This window comes from Colletotrichum fioriniae (genome assembly GCF_027942845.1).
Source record: "Colletotrichum fioriniae strain IMI 355084 chromosome Unknown scaffold_14, whole genome shotgun sequence".
Classification (NCBI taxonomy): domain Eukaryota; kingdom Fungi; phylum Ascomycota; class Sordariomycetes; order Glomerellales; family Glomerellaceae; genus Colletotrichum; species Colletotrichum fioriniae.
In genome coordinates, this window is record NW_027076850.1 from 1,215,599 (window position 1) to 1,235,204 (window position 19,606).

At 53.1% G+C, this 19,606-nt stretch overlaps 5 protein-coding genes across 5 annotated transcripts; 2 read left to right on the forward strand and 3 right to left on the reverse strand.

Moving 5' to 3' along the window:
* Nucleotides 1-1,085: 1,085 nt before the first annotated feature.
* On the reverse strand, nt 1,086-2,871 carry MCCC2 (Methylcrotonoyl-CoA carboxylase beta chain, mitochondrial; the record flags this gene model as incomplete). The annotated part of the gene is made up of 3 exons (XM_053197042.2): nt 1,086-1,166; nt 1,219-2,260; nt 2,321-2,871. The coding sequence occupies 3 exons, from the start codon at nt 2,869-2,871 to the stop codon at nt 1,086-1,088; spliced, it is 1,674 nt and encodes a 557-aa protein (XP_053045531.2).
* Nucleotides 2,872-3,205: 334 nt separating this feature from the next.
* N0V96_010457 (uncharacterized protein) lies at nt 3,206-4,531 on the forward strand (the record flags this gene model as incomplete). Its single annotated transcript, XM_053197043.2, has 2 exons — nt 3,206-4,386; nt 4,438-4,531. 2 exons carry the CDS (start codon nt 3,206-3,208, stop codon nt 4,529-4,531), a joined length of 1,275 nt encoding a protein of 424 aa, XP_053045532.2.
* A 321-nt stretch (nt 4,532-4,852) lies between these two features.
* N0V96_010458 (uncharacterized protein) lies at nt 4,853-5,546 on the reverse strand (the record flags this gene model as incomplete). The annotated part of the gene is made up of 2 exons (XM_053197044.2): nt 4,853-5,207; nt 5,269-5,546. 2 exons carry the CDS (start codon nt 5,544-5,546, stop codon nt 4,853-4,855), a joined length of 633 nt encoding a protein of 210 aa, XP_053045533.2.
* A 2,729-nt stretch (nt 5,547-8,275) lies between these two features.
* On the forward strand, nt 8,276-9,628 carry N0V96_010459 (uncharacterized protein; the record flags this gene model as incomplete). The annotated part of the gene is made up of 5 exons (XM_053197046.2): nt 8,276-8,702; nt 8,766-8,835; nt 8,901-9,209; nt 9,272-9,388; nt 9,448-9,628. 5 exons carry the CDS (start codon nt 8,276-8,278, stop codon nt 9,626-9,628), a joined length of 1,104 nt encoding a protein of 367 aa, XP_053045535.1.
* A 4,447-nt stretch (nt 9,629-14,075) lies between these two features.
* N0V96_010460 (uncharacterized protein) lies at nt 14,076-15,395 on the reverse strand (the record flags this gene model as incomplete). The annotated part of the gene is made up of 4 exons (XM_065758954.1): nt 14,076-14,310; nt 14,366-14,462; nt 14,617-14,986; nt 15,267-15,395. 4 exons carry the CDS (start codon nt 15,393-15,395, stop codon nt 14,076-14,078), a joined length of 831 nt encoding a protein of 276 aa, XP_065612477.1.
* Between the last annotated feature and the right edge of the window lie 4,211 nt (nt 15,396-19,606).

Consider the following 19,606-nt stretch of genomic DNA (forward strand, 5'->3'; position numbering starts at 1 on the left):
CAGTCATCTCTGGCCGGGTGGTGAGATATTCGGCTTGAAACTAACAAGCGAATGAGATCGGCTCCTTGCTGCCGTGGCCGGAGACTCTTTTTTGGCCAGGCAGGTTTAGTCGCGTGTCACCATAACACCATCTATTCCATACTTCAACCTCGGCCAGACTCTATCCGGCTATGTCAGGTACTTTCGTGCTTGTCAAAGCTAGTAGAACAAGCGACGAACAAGTCTCTGAAAGAATTGATCAGCATGTCTCGTGTAGAACACTCAAGACCCGTTGTAAACGTCACGCAAATATGAGCACGTGGACAGCTGTAGCTGTGGCCACGTTCGTTTTTGCTGATGATTGATCTGCAAGACTTGTGGAGAGGTGTCATTAAATGCGTAGGCATGGGTATATGTGAGTGATGGGTTGAAGAGGCAACGGAAAGGGGAAGAGCCTAAGGCTGGCTGTGCAACACGTCCGGGGCTTTCACCGCCGGCGTTCGGCAAGGTTTTGGCCGGTGGGTCTCCGGAGAGAGCTCCGTGCGATTGGCTCCTTCCCGATCTGTTGCAGAAACCTTCTCCGTATGCTGCCAAATCTGTCTCTGTTTGGCAGTCTGCTCCGGCCGTGGAGTTTACTTTCGTGAAAGATGCGAGTTTTGTGAGTATGAGTGGGAAATTTCAACGTCTGCCAAACTGCCATCTTCAGGGCCCCGAATAAAGTTCTCCACTACGCCGTTGAGTGTAACGGCGGGAATGCATGCAAGGCACTCGGATGAACCTAGAACCTCGTCAACCAGCCAAGAGCACTTAATAAAACGTAAGCTATTGCAAGTGGGATGGGGGCTGATGGCTCGTTTGTGGTCTTTTAATAGGCAATCAGTCATCGATCATCATACGTTCTTACTACAAAGCGGATAAATGATGAAGAATACTCACCACCTGTTACCGAGCATATCGCCAAAATTAGGGCACACTGTATAGAGGGCCGTCGGATTTCAGAGGGACATAACAGTAAATGGCTTGTTTTGCGCTTCCTTTTCTAAATGACCAAAATCTACATTCTTTACATTCGGAACACGCCAAACTTGGTATCACCAGCCTTGACTTCATTCCGGCCTGACATGGCTGCTCTTAGGCCTAGGCCCAAATATTGACGGGTGTGCTGGGGGAGGAATAATGCCGTCGTCCTATAAGCATGGTTAGCAGAAATTGTATGATGTGTGAATCGTAATGACTGACCCATAATCTGGCTGACGAGTACGTTGCGTCGCTTTCCCGTTCTATCCTCTCCTTCAACTCGGGATCGGCCTTGCCAACAGTCTCCATAACAGCAGCCAGCTGCTCACCGCCCATGACACCAATGCGTGAGTTCGGCCACATCCACAGGAAACGGGGGCTGTAAGCTCGACCACACATGCCGTAGTTGCCGGCACCATAGCTACCTCCGACAACAACGGTAAACTTGGGAACGTCGGCGCATGCAACAGCAGTAACAAGCTTTGCGCCGTGCTTGGCGATGCCACCACGCTCGGCGGCGGAGCCGACCATGAAGCCGGAGATGTTCTGGAGGAAGACTAGCGGAATGCCTCGTTGAGCACAGAGCTCAATGAAGTGTGCGCCCTTCACAGAAGATTCGGCAAACAGAATCCCATCGTTGGCCACAATACCAACCTTGTAGCCATGGATATGAGCAAATCCGGTGACCAAGGTTGAACCGAAGTCGCGCTTAAACTCGGAGAATTCGGAGCCGTCAACAATGCGAGCAATAACCTCCTTGATGGGCAGTGGCTTCCGGAGGTTGGTACTAGCGATACCCAGAAGCTCGTCCGGCGAGTATAGAGGCTCGGCATAATCCTTTACTGGCGCCGCTGTTGAAGGTGATTTTGTAGGCCAGTTCAGATTGCTGATGCTCCGCCTCGCAAGGGTAATAGCATGAGCATCGTCGACTGCCAAATAGTCCGTTACTCCCGAAACAGAGGAGTGCATCTTGCCGCCGCCCAACTCCTCCGCACTGATCACTTCGCCAGTAGCAGCCTTGACTAGCGGCGGACCAGCGAGAAAAATGTGGCCCTGGTTCTCAACAATGATGCTCTCGTCGCTCATTGCCGGTACATAGGCACCACCCGCAGTGCACGGGCCCATTACGACCGAAATCTGGGGAATCCCCATGGAGCTCATCCTTGCTTGGTTGTAGAAGATGCGTCCAAAGTGGTCGCGATCCGGAAACACGTCCGCCTGGTGTGGGAGATTAGCGCCGCCGCTGTCAACCATGTAGATACAACTGTGTCATCGTCAGTATCAGTAAGATTTGGCCGAGGCGTGTAGACCATGGATTTCCTACGGCAGCTTGTTCTCCTGAGCCACGGCTTGTGCTCTCAGATGCTTCTTGACGGTAATTGGGTAGTACGTTCCGCCCTTCACTGTGCTGTCGTTGGCCACGATCACACACGTAACGCCCTCGACGACACCAACACCCGTTATGATGCCTCCCGCGGGGACATCAGCCTCGGGGTAAAGCTCGTGGGCGGCCAGTGGCGACAGCTCCAAGAAGGTCGTGCCAGGGTCGATCAATGCAGTGACTCGGTCGCGCGGCAGCATCTTCTTCCTCGCCAGATGCTTTTCCCTCGCCTTTGCTGAGCCACCCAGGTGCACCTTGCGTGTCAAGTCCTGCATCTTCTTCATCACCTCCCCCATGTGCTTCTCATTCTCCTTGTACTCCTCGGACGTCGGATCGACATTGGTCTGGATTCGGGAGATGGCACTCGCCTGGTGCGGCGGCGTGAAGGTCGCAACAGTACGGGCGGATCGCGGGAGGCGGGGTGCCCTGAACCCCGGCCGGGTCAATTGACGCGACAGAAGCAGCACATCTCTCGATGACCGTGAGAAAGACATATTTTGGACGTTTACAAAGGAAGATCCTAAGGGTGCGGCAACTTGAGAGTGTGAAGGAGAAGCACTACATGTGCCGACGAAGCCCTTCAAGACGGGAAGGAGAGGTTCGAGGGCCGCTCGCTTGCTGACGGGATACCATTCCAGTGACGTCCAATCGCTCACCTCGGCCCGCTGAAAGCCGCCCGTAGCCGAGCACCTTCTTGTCCCGGTTGGACCTCCAGCTCGGCGTCAAGCTAAGGTAACTTGGATCATCAATCGTAGGAGAAGTTGTTATTCTTCATTTCCTCTCTTCTCAACTTATTTCATTGTCAGTTTCGTTGTACAATCTACAGCCATGTCAAGTGTTAGAGCATTCAGATCGTTGGCGCGGCCGGCGCGTCAATTGCGACCCCTCGCCGCCCCCGCCCTTCAGACCCGACACCACTCCTCCAAGCATCCCAAAGGATTTGAAGCACCGTCACAAGCCGATCTTACCGAGCTGCGCGAGCGCGTGCAGGAGTTCACAAGGCGCGAGATCACAGAAGAAGTCGCCGCGAACACGGACAAGAGCAATGCCTTCCCCAATGAGATGTGGCAAAAGCTGGGCGAGGCTGGTTTCCTGGGCATGACTGCCGATGAAGACGTTGGCGGCCTGGCCATGGGTTACCAGGCGCATTGCGTCGTCATGGAAGAGATCTCGCGAGCCTCTGGCTCAATTGGTCTCAGCTATGCCGCCCACTCCCAGCTATGCGTCAACCAGCTCCAGCTCAACGGTTCTCCAGAGCAGAAGCAGAAGTACCTCCCCGGTCTGATTGCCGGCACGAGCGTCGGCGCACTCGCAATGTCCGAGTCAGGGGCTGGCAGCGATGTTGTGAGCATGAGGACGACGGCGACGGCCGTTGATGGTGGCTACGTCCTGAACGGTTCCAAAATGTGGATCACCAACGGTCCTGACGCCGACGTCATCGTCGTCTACGCGAAGACCGAGCCCGAGAAGGGTTCCAAGGGTGTCACGGCGTTCCTTGTCGAGACAAAGGCTAAGGGCTTCAGCTGTGCGAGGAAGCTTGACAAGATGGGTATGCGTGGAAGCAACACAGGCGAGCTCAACTTTGACTCCGTCTTCGTGCCCAAGGAGAACATCCTCGGCAAGATCAACGGCGGCGTGAGAGTTTTGATGGAGGGTCTGGACCTTGAGCGCCTCGTTCTCAGCGCTGGGCCTCTGGGCATCATGCAGGCTGCGCTGGACGTTGCTCTGCCCTTCACCCACCAGCGGAAGCAGTTCGGCATCCCCATTGCTCAGAACCAGTTCATCCAGGGCAAGCTGGCAGACATGTACACGAAGCTCCAGGCATCCCGTGCATACACATACGCCACGGCCAAGGCTGTTGACGAGGAGGGGATCATAAAGACACAGGACTGCGCCGGCGCCATCTTGTATGCTGCTGAGAGGGCCACAGAGTGCACTCTGGACAGCATTCAGCTTCTTGGCGGTATGGGCTATGTCGAGGAAATGCCAGCTTCGAGGCTGTTGAGAGAGTAAGTCAAGCCCAAAGTTCCTTTCGGCTCTTCTGTACTAATTGTCATCAGTGCGAAATTGTATGAGATTGGTGCTGGAACTTCAGAAATCCGGAGAATGGTCATTGGAAGGGCTTTCAACAAGGAGTATGCCCACCTGGGGTGATCAACTTACAAGTAGCATGAATATGAAAAAACAACGGGTGAGCCAGTTTGGGATCTTAGGAGTAAAGAATTAAGACGGGACCTTTGATGTCACCGCAAAAGCATGTAGAGCTCCAATGGTAAAATTTCCTCAATCTGGTTGCCACTACAGAAAGCCCGGAAAAAACAAGATTACAGTCGAAAGATTCTTGTGTTGCAAAAGATCTCTCCACGTAGCTTCTTCCTCTACGTCCAAATCTACATCTCCATTCCTGTCTGAAGACACCCGGGTGTCCTTCCACACATTGCAGTGACATCACTCTGTGAACCGTGGAATCACAAACTAGTTGTCTTTCTTGAAAAAGGCGGCGTTCAGGTCGATTCCCTTGGAGCATCCCACCAGCATATTGGATCCTTGGCCCTCAACACTACCAAGCTGGACGTCCAGCTCTCCGTCGGTTCCGTCCGCGCCGTGGATACCGATAACGGCCTGTGACTCCAAGACCTTGACTTTGCCCACTGCCAACCTGCTTCGTCTCTCGTTGACCTGGACAAACAGGGACGCTTGAAGCTCCTCGTAGCCCTTGATCAAGTCCTTCGACTTCTGGAGCTTGGCTTCGGAGTGTACATCACCGTCATTAGCCTCAAGTCGCTTTAGAATCGCCTGAAGCTGCTTGGTCTGCTCGATGGATGCTAGACTGCAAGAGGAAAAAATTCAGATTCACCATCAAATCTGCATGATCTTGATATAGTACTCACAAGTTGGCGCCAGCCAAAGCCAAGTTGACAGTCTGTTTGCAAATCCTGAGCTCGTCCACGAAGACCTGGAGCTTATCTTTGCCGAACAGTCCAATCTTGGTTCTATCCACCCAGTGAACCCGTCCGTCTTTTGATCGTTTGAGAATTTTGCTGACCTCGTTGTCCAAGGCCATAGACGAAGCGCTGCAGGCCTTGAGGGCGGACTGCACGCTGGTGTTTTCGGCGACGGAGACCACTTCGGTTTTGTTCAACCGTAACGAGATATTGAGGCGCTCCATTAGGCGTTCGATCTCTTGGAGCTCCTATTTGCTTGCTCGTGGTGCCCAACTCAATGCGGTCACCAAGAGATACAAGGACTGTAACAGGATGCTCTGTCATTTCCCGCATCATACTTGTGACGAGGCCCTGACTGCCCGTGACCTTACTGTAAGTCAAGGTAACTACAGAATGTGGACTTTACTAGGTTGTGAGAGGTGGCAGGCCAAGCCCTCGATAGAAGTCATTGATCTCACAGACTCAAAAGACGAGATGGAAGCGAAAGACAAGATAGACCATCAAAAACTTTGAATTGATCCTTAAAAGGCATCTGAAGAGCTTATCAACTACCACAAGCTTAGCAATGTTGCGATGTAAGGAACCTGCGAGCCTCCTTCTGATATGGGCTAAGACATCATTAGGTATCAAGTACGCTACATCTGATATCGTCAGAATGAAAAATAACGTTGATTTTTCACAACCTTTTCCAGTAGTTAAGTCAAGACTCATACGGCAGGTGTAAGCGGAGGGCCGCATTCGGCACTCCGGCGCCAGCCCCTTGAGATGGCTCGGGAATTGCTGGGTGGGAGAGAGAGAGAGAGCGGTGTTTGGGGGTCAGCCAGGGTAAAGGCCGGTGGTCAGTGGGTGGCTGGATAAGGTATCCTTAGAATCCAGTAGAATCAATCAGTCAGCCCCGGTGCAGAGGACCTCGTGTTCAGCAGAGAATTAGAGAAGAAACGAAGTGGGTAAACACAATAACGGGCCAAACCAACAGCAAGGCCATTCCAATCAACGTGATAGTGTGACGGTGTGACAGGCTGCATGATCGAGGCGGTCTCCGAACCGGAGGTCGGGATTTCTCTGTCTGGTCTGCGTCTGAGGTCTGAGGTGTGTGAGACTGAGTGTGTCTGTGAGGATGAACACCGGTGGCCAGACCCTTGGCCACCCCTAATCTCATGGCATTCTAGAATCTCATCCCGTGCAGGGAAAATTGGAGTAAAATGTGGAGAATGGTGTTCGAGAGATGCCCAATGTTTTGCCCCAAGGACCCCCAAAACCTCCGGGAGTTTCTTTGGAAAAATGAAAGGGAAAATAAAATAAAATTGGAGCTTTTTACAGCATGTTGGCAAGTTTGGGTCACAAGCTCGGTCAAGATTTCTCGTTATTTCTTTCCCTGGCTCCACAGGGTCCCTTTCGGGACACGAGGGACACGGGGAGCTCGGAATGATGAGCAGGAGACATGGAGACCTTGACAAGGGTTTAAGGGGTTTCCGTCTTGTTTCTCTCATCTCATGTTCTGCTCGTGGTCGGCTCTCCAGTCTCAGGTACTTTTTACAAGGACTTCATACACATCGCGTATTCATGGCAAGGCCATTCATTCACAGCATCTACACTATTATTGTTCAATTGTCCCATCGAGACTGCATAGTATAGGAGTCTAGCCTTAAGCTTACATGGTACCATGCTACGCAGCGCTACGCAGCATCGAATGCGCTGCAACGTCGAGTATCGTTGGTAGTTCAGAGGCAAACAAAACCAGGGACTTATCCGTCCGGCCTGGCAGCCGGCAGCCGGGCATCCCGGGATGGAGGAGACAGCCCACCTAGAACTCACAAGAGGGCCTTTGGGGGCAATGGCCCACCCCCGCCCCGGGGTTGTGGTTCTAGTGTGGGCGGTGGGCGCGGTGGGTGACATGGAGCGATCCTTATTTTGGCCCATGGGTGTCCGCTCGAGCTCCATCAGTCCAGCCCTAGTTCCGGGGCAACTCCCCGCGAGGCAGTGCGAGAGCGGCGGACGGGCTACGACCTGCGACATGCGGCGCCTGGAACCTGCGACTTGGGACCTGACCGGGAAGCTGCGAGACGCGTCCATACACCCAAAGTATCGTGAACTTTTTCCCTTTTCTCTTTTTGGCTGCTACCAAGTTCCATGGTTCCTTCCACCATCACCATCACCACCAATCCTTGTTTGCCCTTGCCAAGTGAACCAATTGACCACTTGATCAACTCACGCCACGATCCTTCCCTACCTTACCTTACCTTACTTTAAGGTACTTGCCAGTGTCCACGAATGTCTTACCTAAACTTCCTTCCCTCCCGTCCCATCGTTCCTTCCTTCTCAATGGAAAGCGCCAACACTCATAAACGGGAGCTCCCTTCCTTTCCCTCCCGCGCCTTCTCCAAGGTTCCAAGCTCCTCCCCATCTGCCATACCTTACTCTCCTCCTCCCTGCGACTTTCTTCCTCCCCTCCACTCCCACCTACCAACTTCTCACATACAACAAACCACGTCCAACCGACCCCGAATTACGAGACGTACTTCCCGATCCAGACTTACAACCAGACGATCAGGAGTCAATCACCACCCTCCCGCTCGTCCCACGTCATCTACCCCACCATAGCTCCTCTCATCGTTGCTTTTGCCCAAACTTGGGCGCCTCGAATTTCGCCAGCCCTCTGCCAGATCTGATCGTCAACTCCGCATCTGCCAGAGACAGCTAGCTTCATCTGCTCGATCCAGGTCGTCGCCCAACAAAAACTAGTTTCGTGACATCATCCGGCTGAAGTCAATTGCAAAAGTCAACGGTTCTCCAAAACCGAAACAAACGCCATTATCGTTTGCCTTTCACACTTTTCCTCCTTTCAAAGGGAACCTCCAATCGATTTTGTCCGTCATAGTATTTCAGACGGCAATATTTACATACTTACACTTCAACGCCGCCTGTAACACTTTCACGCCCGCAGACACTCAAAATGTTCCGTCCCCTTAGCGCCCGACTGGCGCGGACCATTCGTCCCATCGCGAGACACACCCAGGTCCGCGGCAAATCCTCTCAGTCTTCCGCCTCTGCAGCTCAAGCTAGCATTGCAGCCACTAGCCCCAAACAGCAGCAACAGTCTAGATCCATCAGCGGCAGCCCCAACGTCAGAGAGAAGCCTCACCCGGGCCAGTACTCGAGAACCGACCCCGATGTTACAGTCGAGTATCCCGAGGACGATCAGCTGCCTAGCAGTCAGCCGGTCCGCGGTCACGGTGGTGGCATTGGCAAGCCCACGCTTGCTTCCTTCTCTCTCGATGGCCACACCGGCGTCGTCACTGGCGGTGCGCGCGGCCTTGGCTTGGTTATGGGACAAGGCATGGTCTACTCCGGCAGCGACCTTGCCATTGTCGACTTGAACAGTGAGTCTTAGATCCCGATTGCTGGCAAGCTTCATCATTATCAGTGTACTGACACCGGGACAGAGGAAGAGGCTGAGCTCCAAGCCAAGAACCTACTCGAGGCGTTCAAGAGAGAAAACCCAGAGGCCAAGAGGTAAGTACTCGGATGACCCAATTGACCTCGAGAAGAAGTGACGGACGCCTAACAACATATAATAGAGTTCCCAAGGTGACTGCGCACCATGCAGACGTTTCAGACCCCGCCTCTGTCGACGCCTGCATTGCCGAGATCCTCGCTGCTCACGGCAAGATTGACAACCTCGTCACGTCGGCCGGCTTCACCGAGAACTTTGACGCCATCAACTACCCCATTGAGCGTATGCGCAAGCTCTGGGGCGTCAATGTCGACGGCACATACCTCTTCGCTATCGGCGTTGCCAAGCATCTCATGGAGCGCAAGTCTCCCGGAAGCATGGTCTTCATCGGCAGCATGTCTGGCTCCATCGTCAACATTCCGCAGCCTCAGGCGTAGGTTTCATCAAGTCTCGTTTCTTCCGAGGCATCAAATTCGCTAACATATGTTCAAACAGACCTTACAACGCCGCAAAGGCTGGTGTCCGTCACTTGGCTGCCTCCTTGGCTGTCGAGTGGGCTGGCGCGGGCATTCGCGTCAACTGTATCTCTCCCGGCTACATGCTCACGGCCCTGTAAGTCTAATACCAAGATTCTTTGTTCTCAGCCAGCCAGTATTAACGCAGATGTGCAGAACTGAGAAGATTCTCGACGACAACCCGGACCTCAAGCAGAAGTGGACTTCTTTGATTCCCCAGGGCAAGATGGGTCAGCCCAAGGACCTCATGGGACCCGTTACTTTCTTGCTGTCTGATGCCTCTCTCTACGTCACGGGTGCGGATCTCCGCGTTGACGGCGGTTACACCGTTACATAAGCCGCCACGGATCCTTAATTTGGACTGGATTGAAAGAAGCAGAGGAGGAAAAGGGTCAAAAGTTTGCATTTCAACTAGAATGATTGACGTTTTTGCTACGGGGACATAGAAGGCCAGCTTGTTGATACGTCGACAAATAGTAAAATTGATAATGATCAAACAAACCGTGATAAGACCTCGAAGAGGCTATCCAACTCCCTATGATTGTAGCATGTGAAAGGCGGCTACACTAGGTAGCTTTACACCGGTCAGCGTACTCAATGAGGCTCATTTGTCGGCACCGGTCGAGGACTTGCACCACCCCGACATGCAGTGTTACGGGGCCCGCAGCACAGGGTCACCGGACGGGCCACCGACAGTTATCCGATCTCTCATACCGCCGGTCCTTCCCTACCTTATCCTGAGCTGTTCCGTATCTAGCCCGCTGTTTTTTTTTTCCCTTCGAATTCTTACCCTCGTCTCGAGGCTTTGTCTGAAGTCCCGTCTCGAGGGTTGCCCTGGGGTTTTGGTGCTCCCGACGCTCTGATGTCCAGTGAGACGACCACAAGGAACTATAGCATGATGGCTTATACGATTCCCTCGTGAGAGACTGTAGCCATTGATATACATGACGGGTATATGACGGCTGGAAAGAAAAACTACATTGGGTCTCCGTCCAGCATTGGCGTGTCCATCCTGCCTTACCTGCCCGCCGCTGCCACCACAGTATAAGCACACACATGCACCGACACACCGAAAGGTTTGACTGGAACATCTGCACGATCGAGGGTTTCCAACGCCGTGCCGTGCGTTTGCGGGGATAGCGGTCGCTGGACCGGTTCTGGTTTGGCGTCTTGTTGCGATTGCAATTTTTGTCTGTCTTAAAAAGGGGGTGGGGGGTAGAGAGTAACCGGCATATGCTGTGCGACGGACGGCACCGGTGTGTTGGTGGGATCTGGGGACCGGCGGCGGCGGCGGCGGCGGTGGTGGCGGCGGGAGGTTCTAGACTTTTTGTGTCTTGGAGGGGTTTGGGCGAGTTGCAGTCTGTAGTAGAGATTTGTTTGGTTGGGCGGCGAGAGGGATGTTGCATATGGTTGGTAAGGTAGATGGGCGAAACAGGCGGAGGAGGTATCGGGCTGTATGTACACCCCGTACTTATATGCAGGTATGTTGGCAGGCAGGCAGGCAGGCATGTGTCTTGTCTACCCCCCAGCGAAAGACTTGTTTGTTCCTATCTCAGTATTCGCGGCTCTCGTGTTGGTGGGGAGGTTAGAAGTCTTTTTTTTTTGTAGGTGTGTGGGAGGTTGAGGTGAGAGACAACGCAGACACCCAACCAGCCTCACTCATCCTACGAGGGACGGAAAGGCAGATGTGAAGCGGTGGTCAATGTATACCTAGCGGACATGTGACAAAAAGCGGCCTCAAATTAACGGAGACTCTTTTTCGGAACCCCGTTGAGTTTTTTTTGCGTCTAATCTAACCCTGCTTATCCGTATGAATACGTGATACGGTGGTATATAAGGAGCCAGATGAGATAAGAGGCAAGGAAAACTATACCAACTATCCCACCGGCTCGGCAGACGGAGATCAACAGGAACAGGACTCAGGAGCATGAAAGGAGACGAGGAGGAGAGAAAGGAATCTATGTAGTTAAGGGCTGTATCTGATATGGGCATAGAGTAGTAGTAGCAGTAGTATTAACGTTTGTGACAGGATTTTTGATTATTGAACCATCCTCCCAGTCGACACGGTGCATCCATCATTCATTACTTTTACCCAAGGAGTGCCGTGCCAATGCTGACTGAATCCCACCGACGAAGCTCTCAACACTTTTTTCTAATAGTACATGTTCAAACTGAATGGAACCGCGCGATGGAACCCAAGCTCTGGGGAACCACAGCATGGGAGTATACAGGCTTCTATACATAGGGGAGATTCAGGGTAGACAAGGATCCCGCAGCCTCCCCTGGTGCTTTTTTCGAACCCGGCGCCGTGTCAGCGCACGTGGGAGACCTGCCGGGTGATGCGTGCATGTTGCGGAGAGGAGGAGGAGGAGGAGGAACAGCAGCAAAAGGAGCAGGAAGAAGAAATGAGAAGGAGAAAGGCGTGGTGAGGACCTTGAGAGCGATAAGCCTATACAGCTCTTCTGTTTACCTTATGCTCGTCACGTCCTTCTTGTCCCCCCTCCTTCCCAAGTCAAAACCCATCCGCCATCTCACCTGAGTGGGAGGTAGGTAGTCACAGTAGTGTAAGATATGGTCGTGGATGCCGCCCATTCCACTAGTGTGGGGGGGAAAACCAGTGTGGTTTGTGCCGTCCGCTGTCGTTCTGGTGCGTGCCGAGCCATTATCAAGTTTTCTCTCGGGCAAAGTCTGCTACTGAATAGGAAGCCCGAGGGGGGACTAGGTGGTACATTATTAATAGAGATCCAACGCGGCCTCACTGTGTAAGCCCTGTCAACTCCTTTTCGTGCCCAAACTTGCGTGACAGGACTAACAGGTGGTAAGGTAATTACAGACGTGGGGGGACGATGGGGAGAATACAACTTACCTTTGTAAGCGAGCGGCTTCCAACGGCTAATACAACCACAACCCGCAACCCGCAACCGCATTGCCCCCCAGACTCCTAAACTTCCTCCTCCTCCTCCTCCTCCTCCTCCTCCTCCTCCTCCTCCTCCTCCTCCTCCTCACCTCCTCCCCCTTTAAGGTTGTGTATACCTACCCCGCACAGCTCCCCCTGTCAACAGAGAAGCTCCAGGGTAGCTTCGACAGCTTCTGCTTTTCCTCCCACACCCACAACCCTTTCCGACCTGTCGTTGCCCCTCGCGCTCGACACGGCAGGTCCGCGTGGCCAAGGCGTGGGGGGAAGGTAAGATGGGAGGGGGAGGTGGCTACGGAACACTTGTTACCCTTCAACTGTCTCTCAGAGGCCTTCCATCTCCCACAGAGTATGTGATCTACACAGAGAACCCCAGTCGTCCGCACCGGGGAATCTTTGAGAAGAAGTCGCTCACCACCAAAAAAAAAAAAAAAAGTACGCAGATCACTCTCTCCTTTCCCTGATAGGAGATTGGAGCTTTGGGAGGGCCCTCTCTCTCTCTCATCGTACCCAAGCAAAAGACCTCTTATTTCGAATTGCGTAATGGCTTTCCAGGTTGCGATATCGACGCCATCTCACGCTTGCAAGTTGCCCCCCTCCCTTGTCCCAGACAATTGACCTCGTGATCAGTTGCGATTTTGCTTTTTCCTCACCTTTGGCCACCTCCCCTCCTTTTGACGGATCCTCTACGGTCTACCCCTCACAACTAGGCAGTTGACTACTATCTTTTGGTAGAGAGTCCGCAGTTAAGGGACTTCTTGGAGCCTGATGGTCGAGTCAGATTCCCATCGAGGGACTGTATGATAGCCTTAACCAGAATTACGACCGAGGCTGTGGAGTCAGAGTAAGCCGAGTGAGCAAGTCCGGAAAGAAAGCAGTCTAGATCCTCCTTGGACTTAAGCTCGCCATCCCCTGTCATGTTTCAGCCCGGGTAACACGCACTCGTCTTCTCGATGGCCATATCGCCATCACTCGCCTATCTCTATTTCTTCGTGGATGATCAGGTCAGTTCGGTGGTTGGGTAACAAATGTCTTCTCATTCGGAATGGCTCGCTAGTAAGAGCTCGGTGGGTCGCTGACAAAATGAGGGCGCACCAACAGCAAGTCTTTCGTCTTTCCTCTTTTCGAACTTCAAATGGTCCCGCCGCTTTTCCTTGAACCGCTGTGAACGCATACAATGATCCCTTTTTGGTCGCTGTTCCCCCTCCTGTACTTTTGTCAGGCGTTTCCCCTGCGAAAGGGGCCCCGTGACCGCCAATAAATGAAAACGCCTCGTGCGATGCAAATGCGCCAAACCTTCTTCCTAATGATCGGCCTCGTCGACTTGATGAGAAGAATAAAGGAAAAAAGACAAAAAGGTCGGTGTTGTCAGTAGCAGACGCAATTGCCTGTAGCGGCAAACGCAGTCGAAAGCAAGTCATCCACTTCCGAATGACTGCATCCGTTTTGTGTTCCATGAACTCCAGAAGCCCCTTTTAATGCAGTTGATACCTCGCGAATTAGTACATAAGATTATATGTGAGCCATGAAAATAGACTTTTTTTTTTTTGGTGGCTTTCGGAATCATGACTTGTGTCTTGGCCTATCCCCAGTGCGCTCTTTCTCGCGCTCCAGCAGTAGCGTCAGCTGGCTTCTTGTTCTCGCTAGTGGCACATCGGGAGTAGAGCTTGGCATTGACGGCGCGAAGTGCGATGAGGAGGAAATTCGGCGTGGGTTGCCCCTGGGCCCAGCTTCGTCCTGGAAGCCTTCCAGGGTTTCCAGAGCACGTCGATCGGGCTCACCAGAGATCGTTACCTGTCCCATGGCTGCAATGTTCGACGTACTCGCAGTAGCGCTCGATATAAGCCCCTGCGCAGAACCACGACCAAAGCTAGCCTCCCTCGGTCGATAGGACTCGGAATTCGAGGGTGCGCGCTCCATACGCGGCGCCGAAAAGCCGGAACGTGCCGAAGAAAATGACCCAACTCTTGGTGATGAGAGCGCGGGTGATGCAGCTGGTATATACGTAGGCGTCCTGAGGCCACCAGCTTTGACCGTGCCAGCTTCGCGACTCGACCGATCGGTGGCGGTTTTGCTCAAGGGCTCTGGCGCTGGCGCGCGGTTTGCTGTTTGTACGAGGACCGGTTTCCGCCGTTCTTCAGCAGGTCGGGAATTACCCACCGACCTCGGAGATTCTGAAATAGGCCTTTCGACTGGTCGTTTCCCCAGGGCTTTGGCACTAGGAGGCGGCATTTCGAATCCTTCTGATCCGGATACGCTCAGAATAGCACTTTCTTCAGCATGAGGATGCATCACGTTGTATGTTCCCACATGTTTGCCCCCGTTGGCAGAACCGGCTTCCTTGATCCCAACGTCGGAGTTCGTTGACGACTGCGAGCTCATTCTCCTTGGCAGAACTGGTCTTCTCTTACCCGCCGCGGATGCAACAAATCGTTTCGTCGGTGTTGAGGGCTTCTTCTTGCTCGATTTCGCCGGGGAGACTGCCGATGAAGTGCGCATCTCCAGGCCACTGGCGCCTGTGCTTCCCGACGACGTCTCATCACTAGTTTGGTAGTCTTCATCAGCAGACTCGTGAGGCGACACAAATCGGGCTGTCGGCCGAGGGCCAGATTTCGAGTCACCCCTATGTTTCTTGAGAATCGGGTGTGGCGGCGGGGGTCGAGATGATGAGGCAGACAACTCCTTCAGTGCCGACTGTTCAGAGATCATCTTAATATCTTGATTCATTTGCTGAGCGCTGAGGATCGGATCAGACTCATGCTGGCTGTTAAAACGAGGCGTCTGTGCATAAAGTTAGCAAAGTGCCAGTTCGTGTCGAGCGGCGCATTCAAATACCGAAGGCCCCTCCCAGCGATTCGGTGAGCCTTTGAGAGGCACAAAGGTTGGGCCATAGGAGATGTGTTCCCATATCTTGGCCACGGTCGCAGCTTTCAATTTACTTCTATCGCTGCCCATGACATGCCACCATAGATTTTCCAAGCGGCGTGCGGTTGGATCAACAAGCTTGAGATTTGTTGTGGTGTAGACTATGACGTGACGTTAGATTTTCACGTGAAAAGACACCGCGAGCGGCTGTTGACTTACGACGCCACATTCTTATGATGAAATCCGGCGGGAGAGGCTGCGTGAGCGCTGCAACATCTTCATATATCCGCCTGTCGTCTTTGACGAGTCCCTTTGGCAAATCCATTTGAAGCGAGTGTGTTCTCTACCGAGACCAGATGGTCTACGGCAAAGACGGCTGGAGACTGAAAAATGACAGAGGTAGAGGGTGCGCGGAGGGAGTGCTGATTGGCAAAGATAACCCCGCCGTGTAGGGCAATCTTGCTAAGTGCGATGTGAGTTTACCTGAAGCGAGGAGAGGTGGTCATGGTCGTTGCTATACGATTCAGTCGGACGTGGTCGGGATGTGGTTTGCTCGATGGCCGATGTGTAAGAACGCAAACAACATGCAGAGAGCTGCAAGTGAGAAGCAACCTGCAACTTGGGTTGGCTACTTGGTTTCCGGTTGTCTGCGCGTGTGGCAGACAGATGATTTGTTGAGAGAAGCGGTGATGGGAAGTGTATCAAGACTTTGAGAGAGTGAAGAATGGAGCGGTAAACCCCGGGCTGCTGTGGGTTGGCTGACCCTAACTGGCCGTTTTCATGGATTGCGGGTTTTGGTCGGGTTCGATTTGTCGTCGGGGTGTGGAGAGTGAGAGGGCATTAAGAGAAACAGAGTTGAGAAAGGGCGGTACGGTATGGCGGAGTGGTTGTGATACGGGCAGTGGCCCGTCCGTTTGCCAACGACAACGAGAGGTGTACGGGACGCGTGAATGGCTCCGGGAAGGATGCCGGCGGACAAGAAATACGAACCCAAGCAGCCGTTGGATGACGATGACGAGATGAGATGAGACGACCGGTAAGATACGGGGGAGTTGAGGTGCGGTGCCTTTGAGTCTCCAAGTCCAAATAAGAGCAGGCAAGGTGAAGTAGGGTCAAGGGCCCGGCAATACAGATTGCAAGCCGCGGATGGTAACGTAGGCAAAGTTGGAGGATAGTTTTGCCAGGAAGTTAGGTCGGCAGACAGACGGAGCCACAGTTAGCGAATTGGCGTCTGCGGGGCAGCCTAATGAACTGGTCGTTGAGAGCAGAGCAACTGTGAGTCTATCCTCTGGGCCTCTGGCGACCGTCAAGGCGTGTGTCTTGTTTTGTTGTTGATGCCGAATGAGAGAGAAAGAAGTGGCACTGGTTGAGAGAAAGGTCGGAAGGCGGAGGAGGAGGATGAGGGGGGATGGCGTGGATGGAGCACGCGCAAGAAAAAAAAAAATGGAATGCTTCCGACTCAGATGGGACTTCCAAAGTTGGGAAGGGCCAGGCGGAGGTTAAGGCATGGTAAATGTACCCTGGATGGCTGGAATTACGGTGCCGCGCCTTACATTGCCCTGAGAACAAAAGATAGGCGGACAGGCGGCAGAAGGGGGGAAAGGGTGAGAGAAGGGGCTTGCCAGGGAAGAGAGTCAAAAAGACGGAGACGGAGAGGGAAGAAATGGGCCCTGGAAGGGGGAACTTGAGAGGCTCTAAGCTTGAAGTACCTGGCCTGACTTGGACCACATTCAGAGTTGCAGTGTCTATTCAGTGTGTGTGTATGTGTGTGTGTGTGTGGTTCGGAGCCGGTACGGGAGGAGGAGGTTTTGTCCAATGTGCCTGGCTTGGGGCTAGAATATTTGGTGGTACCAGTATCCTCAAGGTAGCGAAGGTATGTACTCCGTACAGGTAGGAACCAAGGTGGGAAGACTGTCGGAATGGACGCGTGAGGTGGGTGAGGTGAGGTGCCCGCTCGTAGCACTAGTCAAGCACATCAGGCGTTCACGGTTCAGGGCTGTGAGGGTGTGGTTCTTGTCCCCCTAAAAGTCTCCGTCCGACTCTGCTTGGGCTTGGGCTGGCGCTGGTGCTTGCGATGGCTCCGTCCCGACTGGTTCCTGTTGGGTCTGACACTGGCGGGGATGGAAGGACTAAGAGCAAGGAGGAGTGACGAGCTCTTCTCTATTACTCCTGTCTACCTACCTTACTTCCTGTGTAAGGTACAGAGACAGGTAGCGAGGTATTGTGTTGTATGGTTCACAGTTTAGTGAGATGCCTCATGTCCCCGACAACTCCCTGCCATTGCGAGTTACAGACTCGGACCAGGCAAAGAGCCCATTGTCCATTGTGTGATCTATTGCGTACATTAAACCCTCGTGGAGCCAGCAGAGGACATCGAAGTCTGAGCTTTAGTGGGCCACAGGAACAGGCACTTCACTTCCGGTCACCGGGAGCAAGGGAAGTTGAAGTTGGGCACCTGAACATGGATCGAGACAGAGGGGGGGTCAAGCAGGAACAGGAACGCTGCATATGGCAAGTGAAGGATTGACTCTGCATATACAGTACTTTGCGCACTTTCAAGTGGAGGTAGCAAATGGTAGGGCAGAAGAACACGGAGTCTGGGCACTTGCTTGCCATTGAATAAGGTAGGGAACATTGAATATTGAGCATTTAGCAGAAGGAAGAGCGTAACTACCTCGGCACCAACCACACAACCCAAAATAAACCTCGAGGACGAACGGATGGATGCACTTCAGACTCCCTGCCATTGTTTCCGTTCATGTTACTCTCTCGGATGAAATATGAACTGCATGCATGGCCTGGGCCCTAGGCCTGCCTATACGGCACAGACTGTAGCTTTTTGCGTGGGGAGTCTCTGTCGTAGATACCTTAGGACTCGAGAGTACGAATATTCGTACCTTAATAAAGACGTCATATCAACAGCCATTGTAAGGTAGTCTTGAAAGGGGCCGAGACACTGCGACTGGACTGAACTCAATGGCGGGTTTTTTTTTTGTTTTTGTTTTTTTTAACGAGGTGACAGGCAGCGGGACATTACCTACATACTGGGGTTTTTCTGTGATTTCCCAAGTGGACTCGATGGTTAATTGCTATTCTCCCCCTTGTTCCCTTTTTCTGCTATGGAAATACCATTTGGAAAAAGGTATCATTGGGTACGGATACCACATTTTGTATCGGTACGGACGATGCTCTAGGTCCTCGTAGAACCTGGCACAACTGCTGGGAGGGGTGCAGGGCGAGGTGGAAAAACGGCAAAACGGGAACAAACGGCGCAATCCAGTCCACTTCAATCCACCTCAACCAAAGGTACCTTGATCATAAGGTAAGGTGAGAGACCGCCACCGGGGAGGAGGTAAAGATAAGCTACACGAGGCTCCTTACGCACCATTCAGGTGTGACTTGGGCCTACTCCGCATGCTCCTGCTGGCTGTTGTTAATGGGTTGTTGTTCCTCTGTGTGTACGAAGTATGTCTGTCCGTCGTCCGCCTTCCTACCTTAGTTCACGGCCTCACCGTCGTGGATGGAGGTTACCTGACGTTAGTTCCGTTCCGCAATCAAGGTATCCGTACCCAAGGTAGGGAGGGTTCCTCAGCACGTTGGGTACCTGAGCTTGTGTCAAGTCTTGCCGGCGGTGCTGTGTGAGATAACCTCCACTAAAAGTACCTCCCCGAAACAGCGACCACAACCAGAACAACCACCACAATCACCAGCACCTCCCTTTTCTGCATGTGCTTTTCTCTCCCTCTCCCCTTCTCCTCTTGTCCGCACTTCATGCGCGTTCGAGAGCTTAAAAGTCGACACATCAACATCAGGGATCGAACACATACCTCGGTCCATCAGGCTCTAGACAGGGGGATCTGTTTCTCTATCAACTTGTCCATCTGCCATCCACGAGATCACATATCTCATCGTCCTCGGGTCCACCCACGCACCCGCCTGTGATGAGACTGCGTCCCGGCTACGACCTGCAACCTGCGCCTGTTTTATTTCCGTCAGGCTGCTTGGACCGCACACACCGAGGCTTACCAGCAAATAGTGGCGGCGCAACTTGGCCACTGTATGCGTACAAGAGCGACCGGGACAACATTACTGCGTGGGGACAGTATCAGGCACGGCCATCAATAACCACGTTTCCGGCGACGAGCAGATGATATTCACGAGGCGCCATCTGAGCGACGTCCCCCTCACTACTAGGCACCACCCTCCGGGCACAGCTCGCCACCATAATCCATCACTTTACGTGACGAACCGACTAGACATGCAGCAGTCACCTCACTTTGTGTATGAAGCTCCCTAACGCCTACGAATACACCCGAGTAATAGGGCACTGGCGCATCGCACCGGGATTAAACCGCGAAAATAACCCCAGCAAGGATGCGGCCCCCACGTCCCCAGAAAATGGTGTTCTAGAACAAATTGATGTGTGTGTCTTGGCTTAGTGAGTTGGTCCGTCTCTGGTGGTGTTCGCCCCTGGGCGTTGGGAGCCGGCAACCATCCACCTGCCACACCCAAGCCCCAGCCCTGGTCCAGCTTAAT